At 30.1% G+C, this 12,125-nt stretch overlaps 2 protein-coding genes across 3 annotated transcripts; one reads left to right on the top strand and one right to left on the bottom strand.

Moving 5' to 3' along the window:
• Window positions 1–600: 600 nt before the first annotated feature.
• On the bottom strand, window positions 601–2,743 carry LOC126687959 (uncharacterized). The gene is made up of 2 exons (XM_050382511.2): window positions 2,002–2,743; window positions 601–817 (listed from the first exon to the last, which is right to left on the bottom strand). Exons 1-2 carry the CDS (start codon window positions 2,739–2,741, stop codon window positions 601–603), a joined length of 957 nt encoding a protein of 318 aa, XP_050238468.2. The 5' UTR covers window positions 2,742–2,743.
• Window positions 2,744–5,112: 2,369 nt separating this feature from the next.
• Window positions 5,113–9,244, top strand: LOC126687062 (dnaJ protein homolog 1-like). 2 transcript variants are annotated; one of them, XM_050381422.2, is made up of 8 exons: window positions 5,113–5,260; window positions 6,362–6,538; window positions 7,104–7,275; window positions 7,397–7,538; window positions 7,704–7,837; window positions 7,964–8,106; window positions 8,358–8,556; window positions 8,649–9,244. In XM_050381422.2, the coding sequence occupies exons 2-8, from the start codon at window positions 6,389–6,391 to the stop codon at window positions 8,981–8,983; spliced, it is 1,275 nt and encodes a 424-aa protein (XP_050237379.1). In that variant the 5' UTR covers window positions 5,113–5,260; window positions 6,362–6,388; the 3' UTR covers window positions 8,984–9,244. The 2 variants fall into 2 exon arrangements, with proteins under 2 accessions (XP_050237379.1, XP_050237378.1); XM_050381421.2 differs by having other exon boundaries at window positions 5,137–5,260; window positions 6,365–6,538.
• Window positions 9,245–12,125: the final 2,881 nt, after the last annotated feature.

Below are 12,125 nucleotides of genomic sequence, written 5' to 3'. Positions count from 1 at the left end.
TTTCAAATTTGTATTAAGTAGAGTAATACAATACTAGTAGTATCATAATTCACAAATAAGAAAAGTATACTAGCTTGACTTTAATAGGATAAAGATAAACGTGGAAGTCTAATCTTTAAATATTTTTTTATAATTTTCTTAACAAACCAGTGCAAGTTTTTAAAGTAATAACAGGAGACTAGGTCTTTTTCTCAACAAACATCATTCGTTCAAATCATTGATTTACTGGGGCATTACATCAGGGGAAATTATTTAGTGCAATTCATGTGTTAAGTCATTTTATTATAATTACGAGAATATAATTACCTTCTCATTACAAATTCATTCATTTTGGACACAGCAGACAGCTACTTCTCAGTTTGCTATGAAATATAGATCATGGTTATTTTAAGAAAATATGGTCCAAAATAGAAAAATCTTCAACACTTTTTATAATTTTCAGATTTTTGTATTATAAATATAATATATTTTTTTTCAATCGTTTTGAACCAGCAAAAATCATACAAATCAATAAATCTTTAAACCAATTAGTAAAATTCGATTGTATTGTTATTTTATTCGAATAATCAAACATCATACATCCAGAAGAATCAAAAAGAGTTAGTCATGGTTGACAATCTTTTTGGTTGGATCAAACCTCTTGCACCAGAGAGGCTTACGCTCCGCCCAGAACTTGGCCTCTTTTCTGCCGTTTAAAATAACGGTAGTTATATAATACGACTTAAACACCACCTTTCCGAACAGTGGCGGCACCTTTCTACGATTTCTTGGATTTGGCCAGTGCACGTATACTTTCTCCACGCATTCTCCAAATGTCCTGCTCATATTTTTATAACATCTCCATAATTTATATCTATACTATATAGTACGGGAAAATAAATTCATATATCAACAGGTAAGATAAATTGACAAATATATAATAAATACAAAAAAACTATTTCAGTCATCCAAAAATACTCTTCAAAATCGTTAATTCTTGCTCATTTTTCAATTTTCAGTTTCAATTATAATCATTTGTTCAAATTAAAAAAATATATCTTTTTTATTGTTTTATATTGTTTCAAATTTTTTTACCATCAAAAAATTCAAATATGAAAGACATTAGAATTCCCCCCCCCCCCCCCATTTCAATTGGAACAAATAGTTATGATGGAAACTGAAAATTAAATGGGCAAAATTTGACGATTTTTAAAAATTAGGCCCTAAATAGAAGAAAAAAAATGTTGTTTTTCTTAATGATTAAGACTTATTGAAAAAAAACCTCGTCTATCACGTCACCTAGCAATTTAATCACTATTTTTTTAAATGACACAAAAATTATATTTTTTTTATTCTTTTGGGATTTTTGGCATAAAAATACAACTTTTTATTTCTTGGTATTTTTAACACGAGTTTTTTTTCATTTGATGGTTTTTAATGAATGAAACGACACGGTACAACGATATTGGGCTAGAAATGCCAAAAAGAATAAATGTTTGGCCTTTTTGTACCAAATTTTTAAAAGTGTGCTCACTATAAAACATGAAACGTGTGGTTTTTTTGGTAAATAAACTAAAATCAAGTTTTATTTGTAGTTTCAAATTTTTACTCAATCAACAACAAAAAAACAACAAAAAATGTATAATAATGAAATAAGATTAAATCCAATATTTTTAACTATATTTATGCTTAACTATTTCACATTTGCAGATTTTTCTATAAAAATTTATAAAATAATCAAAATATTGTAATAACAACATACAAATTCGCATAAATTTATATAGATAATTTTTAAAACTTTTGTTCTTTTTGTTTGATTATAGCTAATTTTATAAAAACAAGTTAAAATATATTTTATTTTTATTAATTGGATCCTTGTTTCTTTGATACAATTTACACAGATAATAAAATAAGTAGATTAAACTATTAATACTTATATATACATAAAAATCCATTATATATGTAATTTACTATTAAAAGGACATTAGTGGGTGCACATATGTAGTAAAAAGAATTACTTACTCGTTAAAAAATTTGACGAGTTGCATCTCAGTAAGAGGATAGCCGTTAGAGAATGTCAAGAACAAACATCTATCATCTTCACTAATTCTATCAGTTTCAGGACTCCACTCTTTGGCAAAAGGGTTTAATTTTGATTCAATGCCTGAAAATTCGACACCATTTTTTTCCGTTTCTATTTCCGTTTCCGCCGAACGATTATAACAAAGATTCTCTAATTTATCAACTTCAACGCTCATTTCTTTAAGTGTATCCTCAAAAAGAGCACGGTATTCACTAAGAACATTCGCAACTCCATTCAAAACTTTTTCTTTATCGGCGAAAAGGAATTGAGGAGTTAAGAAACGCTTTGATGATAGTACCGTTAAGCGCATGAGATTTGAAGGAATGGGTTTTACCTGTGGTGAAATAGAGTTTATATATGATAAAATAGCGTCAGCCTCATCAGAAAAAGCAGTCAAGAAATTATCATCGTAAGAAATTAGCGTCTGAATGATTTTTCCAAAACCTTGCGTCTCTAGCCACATCCAAAAAACTATGACTCTAATGGAGGCTTCAACGGCTCTCCCCAGATTGATCATACGGCCGAATACAAGTTTTGCATTCTCATGAGATGGTGCCATGTGTAACGACTGTGTTTTATGTGAAACTGTATGTTTATTTGGAACTGTGTGTGGAGAATCAATGAGAGGAATGTTGGTTGAATTTATAGTGAAGAAGAGTGAAGGTTTGTACTTGTTCATAAAATTGTTTACATGGAAAAATCTCCATGAAAGGTAAGTTATTTTTGGGGAACAACAATTCAAAAAATTTGGATTTTGTTAGTTGTATTAGGTTCATGCAAGGATAAAAGTTGGTGAATATATGGTTTAACTCATCAAAAAGCCACCGAATTTTCAAATTTTTGTTGATAGGAACCCTAAACAAAATTTGTTTTTGAATTAATAGGTCAATTTAAAAACTAGCTAAAACGGGAATTTAAAAATATAAAGATCTTTTGACGAGTCTGACATATAAAATAATTGTCATCATTTTCGTTCAATTTGCATTTTTAAAAAATATGAAAGAGTTCACTAGAAGATAAATTTAGAATGACATAAAATTTACTTAGTTATTCGTGTAGACAAACATATTTCAACATGATTTAATGTTTGTTAGTTTACAATAATTTAAATAATCATATATACATGCGCGCGCGCTTATAAATATATATACATGCGCGCGGTTTTTTCTTTTAATTTTACAACCAACTAATCTTGTTTAACTAATATTTTATCAATATATTATTACCAAAAGAATCAAAGTAAACTCACATTAGTTTTAACACAATTTAATATTTATCAGTTTGAAATATTTTAAATAAATACATATACATACGCGCGCTTATAAATATAAATACACGCGCGCTTATAAATATATATGTATATGCGCGCGTTTTTCTTTTGAATTTTATAACAAACTATTCTTATATAACTAACATTTTTATCAAGATTTTATTACCAAAAGAATCAAAGTATTTATTAAACCTTACATTTGTTAGATTATTACAGGACACCAATGTAATTTTTGGCATGAATATAATCTTTAAGAACAAGTTATTTTTTATGTATGTGAATCCATTTGTAATTATTATATATGGATTATTCGAGTTGTTTTTCTAAAAATAAACTTTACGAGTTGTCGCTTTAAAATTTATGTGAGTTTTTTTTTCTAAAAATGAAATCTCATACGAGTTGTCGCTAGCATTATTTCCAAATTCAAACATTGATGGTAGATTTTAGTATTCAAAATGAATTTTCATGTCGAGAAAAGAATAAAAGAAAAACGAGCAAAAAAAAAAGATGCACTAATGCGAAACTCAATCAATTTGCTTGTTTTTTCAAAGCAAAAATTTTAATTCTATTAAAAGGCACGTTAGCCTGTCCGAATTTTTTTTATTCTTATTTTTTTAATTTTCTCTTAGATAATTATATTGAATTCATGATTGAACAATAAATTATTTATTACTTCCATCAACAAAAAGATGAGAGCTTTTGTTGGTTTGTTACTACTTTTATACATGAATATATAGTACCTTTTTAAAAATAAATTTAATATCATTCATGATATATAACTCAAACAATTAATAAATTTTATAAAATAAAATTGTATCTCAGATATGATGTAGTTTTGATATATTTTATCAAAACTATTTTACAAATCAGGTCATTAGGGCATGTTTCTTATAAAATTACTAATTGCCAATATTGATACCTACTGTTTCTAAACTAGTAGTTACCGTACACACGTACGGATGTCAACGAATTAAATCAAGTCAAGTATTGAAAAGATTGAAATTGATTCGTTTATTTTTGAGTCGAATAGAGTATTTCTTGAGTTTATTAAAAACTCATGAGTTTAACAAGTTTAATCAAGTCTCATATTTATATACTAAATTTAATAGAAAATTAAATTATTTAATAATTAAAAAATACTATATTTATTTATACATATAAATAAATTTAAATTATCTATTTATATTTTTTTAATAAAAAATACATGAATTAAATATTTAAAGATTAAAATAAATAATAATATATTAAATTGACATATAAACATATAAACGAGTTTACTTGCAAGTTTTCGAGTCGAGTATCTTTAAAATTGAGATTGACTTGTTTACTAAACGAGCCTAAAAATTCAAGTTCGAGTCAATTTTATCAAACCGAGTTTCAAGTATCTCGTGAGTGAGATTGACTCGGTTACACCCCCTAGTACACACATAAATATCATTTTTTTTATTTAAAAAAAAAATCATAATTTGCTCCATTACATAAATTAACAAAAATAAATTGAAAACTAATATTTAGACCTATAATTCAAAAAACATTATTATCCAGTGGGCTGAAGGGCCCAGTGGGCTACCAAGTCTGGCAAATTTAGGCGGTAGTTCCTAAAGCCATCAGTTCAAACCAACAACTAAACACGACGTCGTAACAAACGCCTTACATCTTAAAACTCAAACAGTTAAATCTGAACCGTCCGATCCACGCCTCATACGGTCAAGATCACAGGAACATTCTAGAAACGCGTACCCCGTAGTTTTCTTGGAATTCCGAAAGGACATTTTAGGAAATTTCATTCCAGTTCCTTGTCGGATTTTAGTTTCCTAGTTGTTTATATAAAACCAAAGATCTGCTCAACTCGAATTTTAAGCAGTATTTATAACAGTTTTGCGTTCTGCCAGGAGGAACTCAGTTACACAATCTATTCCTCGTCAAAGGTAATCTTTTTTGTTCTATTTAATTCTAAAGATTAGCACAGATTTAATGTTCAGATTCGATTCTATTGATGTTAGTGAGTTAATTCTTCTTGTTTTAATTTTAAATTTTTTGTCGCCGGAAAAAGATCCGTGAATTTTGGTGTTAGGATTTATGTTGATTGACTGGTTGGTTTATTGTTCACTGCGATGCGCTCGTTTAGCTAGGATTACTTCAATTTTAGGTTTTGTGCTTTGTTGAATTTTGATTGTGACGTGTTCGATTTGTGGATTCTTTTCGAATTGGAGAACTGAATATTCATGCAGGGATTTACTTTGTGTATCAATTGCACGCTTATATAGACTTATAATTCCACTTTTTTTGTTTTTTTAATCACCATATTCCCTTTAAAGTAACTTTATGGCTGTGTTTTATCATTAAATTTACTGATAATTGAGGGAAGAATTAAAATCGACGCAGTCGATTTGTGAATTCTTTTTGATTTGGAAAACTGAATAATCATGTAGGAATTTACTATGTATATCGATTATATGTTGTTTTCAATTAAGTCCTATCTATAGTATAGCACTAGGTAACATGAACACTTTATTCAATCAACGTGTCCCGTTTTGGAAACGTGTCGAGACACTTGGGGTTTCGGTTATGAAGCTTCATATTGCATAGAAAATCCTAAAATAATACCGTTCCGCCGAGTCTGTGTTCAAGTGCCCTGTGTCCGCGTCCGTGCTACCTAGGTATAGCAGTATGATGTATGATTAAGTACTTGCAAAGCAAATAGAACAGTAACGAAAAGGCCCAAGTAGTTATATTCTAGTTCCCCTGTCTCTGTTATTTCAGTTTATCTAGCGAGAAATAGCAAAGGTTTCACTTGAGTTTTGTGGTTACAGTTCCAATTTTCATCTATATAGAATTTTTTTCTTCTAAATAGACCTTTATATTTTTCAATTTATTTTTGTTTTGATTCATGTGACTCACATAGGTTACCTGGTTAATGTAGACTTATTATGCACTTTCTTTGTTTTTTGAATCACAGTTTTCTTTGTAAACTAACTTTATGGCGGACTTTTATCATTAAATTTGCTGATAGCTCTATGTGCTCGCAGCAGTAGCGGTATTTAAGTTGCAGAATCATGTTTGGGTATGGTCAAAGGAAGAGTGATAACACAAAATACTATGAGGTCCTTGGTGTCCCAAAGACTGCTAGTGCGGATGAGATGAAGAAGGCTTATAAAAAAGCCGCCATAAAGAATCATCCTGACAAAGGTGGAGATCCGGAGAAGGTATATTCTTTTGCTCACTTCACTGTAATACTTATTAAAAGGGTTATATCGACTCCTGAATTTCCATAATTATGTGTTGGTTGCATTTTTTTGTTGATGTGGGGAGTACACTGGTGGGATGACATTTCAGTTGAACCATGATGGTTCTTTAAGAACTGGTGTTACTATGGTCTTTACATCCTTGCTATCCTCTAGAAAACGTTACTATTGCTTTATTTTGATCTGCCATTTCTTATTTGCCAAACAAAATCAACAATATACTAGAAGCTTTTCAAGTTCCTAAATCGTAAGATTTTTTTAACTTTGCTTAAGACTCGGTAAAGATTCCATGTAGCTAGATACATTTACTGTGTTTCATATGTTGAATCACCATCAACAAATAATGCAAACATGTAGTGAATTATGAGTTCAAGACATATCTGTACATTTATCTGCCTATAAATTGTTGGAACTTGGCAGCATTATCATGAAATCCAATTTATGGAGGTGTAGACTTATAGGGGTTATGAAACTATTTTTTGTTTATCCCAATCATTCTGACAATTATTTGACTGCCATTTCTCAGTTCAAGGAGCTGTCACATGCTTATGAAGTTCTCAGTGATCCAGAGAAAAGAGAAATATATGACCAATATGGTGAAGATGCACTTAAAGAGGGAATGGGAGGCGGTGGTGGGGGTGGTGGTCATAACCCGTTTGATCTATTTGAATCACTTTTTAATGGAGGGTCTTTTGGTGGTAAGAAACAGCTTGTGGTCTTCCTTTTTCTACAATGTCCTTTCCCCTGCCTTCCTATATATATTTTGTCATTATTTTATTAGATTGGGTGCTCATGATTACAATTGACTGAATTTTGCAGGGGGTGGCAGCTCAAGAGGAAGAAGGCAGAAGCGAGGTGAAGACGTAGTGCATGCTTTGAAGGTCTCCTTAGAGGATCTATACAATGGGACAACCAAGAAACTCTCGCTTTCTAGAAATGTTTTGTGTTCTAAATGTAAAGGGTATGCTTTTCTTTAGAACTCATAATCACCGCTTAAGTTTATCTACATTTGTTTTTTTAGAATGGCTGGATAGTTCATGTATTATATATTTCTTTGGCGTCGTAAGTGCTTCTCTTTTCAAGCAGGATTTCTTATCTGTTTTTGTTTGGGTATGTGATATTTCAGGAAAGGTTCAAAAAGTGGTAATTCTGGGAAGTGTTATGGCTGCCAAGGTTCTGGTATGAAAATTACAACCCGGCAGATTGGAATGGGCATGATTCAGCAGATGCAACAAATCTGTAATGATTGCAGAGGCTCAGGTAAATGGGTGTATCTGAGTATTTATAAAACTTTCTTTTTATTTTGGCTGTACTTCTCTTTGATAATATTATAATGTCATAAGCTCAGCTCTATCTTTAATGTTGGATTGTGCTTATGTTTATTAGGCGAGGTCATCAATGAGAAGGATAAATGCCCACAATGCAAAGGTAAGAAGGTAGCTCAAGAAAAGAAGGCAGTGGAGGTGCATGTGGAGAAAGGAATGCAGCATGGGCAGAAAATAGTTTTTGAGGGTCAAGCTGATGAAGCTGTAAGTGAAATTCCTTTTCAAATACTTTAAGTTTTTTTGTTTGGGCTGAAATTGTTTGTGATTTATGCAAGTCAACTGATATGTGATTATCATCTGTTTTCGATGCAAATATTTCATTTAGCTTTTCATGTTCAAATCTACTAGATGTGTTACAAAAATAACTTCTACAATATATGAAGTGTGCAGTTTGAAATTTCCTTTCCGGTAATGACTTTTAAAGAAAGCTTCTAATAATGTTACGCCTTTTGCAGCCTGATACAGTTACAGGAGATATTGTGTTCGTATTGCAACTGAAAAATCACCCGAAGTTTGAGCGGAAGCATGATGATCTCTTGGTGGAACACACTATTACATTAACAGAGGCCCTCTGTGGGTTTCAGTTTGCCCTTACTCATCTTGACGGAAGGCAACTTCTGATCAAGTCAAATCCCGGCGAGATCATAAAACCTGGTATTGTTCATGGGATTCAATGCATCTCTTTGTGAAGTCATCATTTATTTCTCATTCCTGATCTTATTCACTTTTAATTGTTTTGAGTTCAGGTCAATATAAAGCCATCAACGACGAAGGAATGCCCCAACATAACAGGCCCTTCATGAAAGGCAAGCTTTATATTCATTTCAATGTGGAATTCCCAGAGTCCGGGGCTATGTCCTCCGAGCAGTGCCGTACTATAGAGACCATACTGTCCACGGGGTCAAAGAAGCAGTTGACAGAAATGGAGATTGATGAGTGTGAAGAAACCACTTTGCATGACGTGAATATGGCAGAGGAGGACATGAGGCGGAAGCACCAGCAACAGCAGCAGCGTTATGAGGCATATGACGAAGATGAAGAGGGGCCATCAACGCAAAATGTGCAGTGTGCACAGCAGTAAGCTAAAAACCACCCTTTCCATATAGTATATCTACATCAACTCGTTACTGTGATGAACTCTGGTATTTTGAATTAAATTTTGGCTTGTTAGCCTTATTCTTTGGAAGTTTATTTTTCCGTGTTACATCCAATTTGTCGCACTTAAGTACGGTTTGTGCTGTTGATCTGCACAAAGCTTTTTGCAGTAGGATGTAATTGTTGGTGTACATCTTAATTTATCCTATATTTAACTGATCGGGTCAACAGTCATCTCGACACTGAACTGAATTGCTTCTTTGTGTGGACTAATATTCCGGCGAAGTAGTAGTTAGGACGTTACAGAAAAATGCAGGCTGTGACAACAATCTTCTTGGAGTTTCTAATTGGCGGTCCTTGAAATCTTGTGTCCTTGACATGATGCAAACTTTAGTACTCTTTTGGACAAATCGAACGATTCATGACTCACTTAATTGTCTGGTGTAAGAATACAGCTTGCCATTTATACGTCATCCACCATATTGCAACATACTAGGGTTAAAATAACCATACTCAATTTTTTTTATCTTTGCGTTATTTAAAATTGAATCTTTTAATAGAAAAGTGTGTGAGTATTTATTACATATTTGAGATTCAATGCAATGTAATTCTTGACAAAAAAATGTAATTATAATTTGACTACTGGACCATTATATTAAATTATTAACATGACAATATCTTTTTTTCTTTTTAACAAAGGCTAAATTAACATGACAATATAAGGAAGTAATTATTAACATGACAATATAAGGAAGTAAAAGTTATTTTGTATATCGTTTAGTTTGCTATTTTTATTTTATTTAATTACTTTGTCAAATAGAATGAAGTGAAAGGAATATTATTATTATTTTTTTCCAAAAGAGGAATTTTAATTTAAAAGAGAAATAATTTTTTTATATAATTTATCAAAGAAAATCTAAATTTATTGGATAATAGGATTTGACTCTAATAATTGTATTTCTCCAAAAAAAAGCATAAAAGTCTGAAAGATAACTCATGTATTCATCCCAAATTAAATCATAATTTTCTTATCATTAATTTAAGACTTAATTACTTAAAAAATATCTTATTTTAAACTTTTTTTTCGTTTATATCCCGACCTTGTAAAAAAGTCATTTGTATCCAATTTTAGATTTTTAGGGTTCATCTCTATCCAAAAGTATTAAAATTGCCTCTTTTCACTTGAAAAAAAGTTTAAAATAATCGTTTAATTTATGTTTATATACTAATTAGACGTATGATATAACCTTTTATTTAATTATTTTTAATTTTTTCATCCTATAATGCATTAAATTGTCAATTATATTTTTGTATTGGGTAGAGATGAAACCTAAAAATCCAAAATTGGATACAAATGATTTTTTTACAAGTTCAGGGTATAAACGAAAAAAAAGTTCAAGGTGAATTTTTTTTAAGTAATTAGGCCTTAATTTAAACCTTAACATTAATGCAAATTCACATTATTCTAATAATGTTTATGAGTGAGTTTGAATGTTTTTTTTTTCTTTCTCAAAGCTAGAATTTATTGAATCAAAATTGAAGTAGAATTAAAAAAGCCATATAACAAAATTTAACAATATGATTTTTGAAAAAATAACATGAACTTTCAAATTTTAATCTATTAAAAATTTATAAAACAACAAAAAAAAAGTGGAAAATTAATCGAAAAAAGATTCAAGCATGGGTCTCGCTAAAACGGTCATTTTGGCCGCAACAGAACAAAGTTCCGTTATGCGTGACAGTCTCATTTTGAAAAGTTTTATGTTTTTCAATTTCCATCTTCAAAGAGATTTTAAAAATATAGATTCTTATCATCAAAACACCTTCAATTATTAAGAATTTAATTTAAAGTCCGAATGAACGCTAATTTTTTTTGAATAATTTTAGGATAGACATATAAATCAAAAAAAAAACTCAACAAAAACTATGTCAAGACCTAATAAAATTCCAGATATAAGAAAATTTATTGATTAAAAGTTTAAAAGAAAAACAGTAATACAAAAAGTAATATGACCGAAAAGTAATATGACCGAAAAGAAGATGAGTTCTGGTTAAATTGGAGAACTATCTTCTCTCATCCTTAAAAATCTAGTTAAGAGAAAGAGTTTTTAGAGAAAAGTGAGAACAAACTTTTAGAGAGATAAATTTTTTTTGTTTCTCTTTATTCCAATTAGTTTGTGAATATATTTGAATGTGATAATGAATTTTTTTTGTAATAATAAAATTGAGTTGGTGTAAAATTTAATAATTTTTGAACACTGTGTGAAGTTTAGGTATGCGTAATTCTCCTCACAATCAAGTGCTTCCTTGTCAAATCGGATTTTCAGACAATGAAATCTGTCCTAGGAGGGAATAATGTACTATATATGAGTCCAATTTGCCAAGAAAAATCTTGATTAGTGTCCAATCATTTTAAAAAATATCATCACATTGTTTATAAATAAAATTAATTATCAATAATGATGATGTGATATAATTAACTAAATAAATATCATCACTTAATAAATTTATTAATTTTGTATGCTGAAGATGACGTGGTATAATATCAGCACTTTTCATAAATAATACTGTAACGGTTAGTGATTAATTAATTTAACACACATAAAATGCAATTCAACTACTAATCCTTCACAGCTTGTTTGGCACTATTCCGCGTGCGCATAATAATCTTTAACTAGTGTCATTAACAAATAGTAATTAGCTGAATCATTGATTAAACGTTCAATTAATTTTCATATGCATCTTGATAACTATCAACAGGATTGTGCATTTGTTCGAACCAAATCGAAGTAACCGAAAATTTACCTTTTTAACGGAACCAAACTAAAGGTATAAAGAATGTAAAATTACGAATTAAATTTAACCGAATAGTCTGTTCAGTTAATTTTTCTGGTCCCATTAAACTTGTATTAAAATTTTGCACAAGATTTTATCACGGTCAAAATCAAATTGAATCGAACTTAATTTATCGATAGATAGAGTATTAATTCCTTTGCATTTTAATAGATTCTCGATTTTTTTTCCTTCTCAAAAATGGAAAGCCTACTTACCTAGCTTTTGGATTTGTATTGCTCTAATTAACAAACTGATTAGATTTTTCATTAATGGCAATCAATTCAAATAAGACA

The sequence above is a fragment of the Mercurialis annua genome, linkage group LG6 (assembly GCF_937616625.2).
Source record: "Mercurialis annua linkage group LG6, ddMerAnnu1.2, whole genome shotgun sequence".
Lineage (NCBI taxonomy): Eukaryota > Viridiplantae > Streptophyta > Magnoliopsida > Malpighiales > Euphorbiaceae > Mercurialis > Mercurialis annua.
Note: the sequence above shows the minus strand (reverse complement) of the source record. Positions and strands in the feature narration are given on the sequence as shown.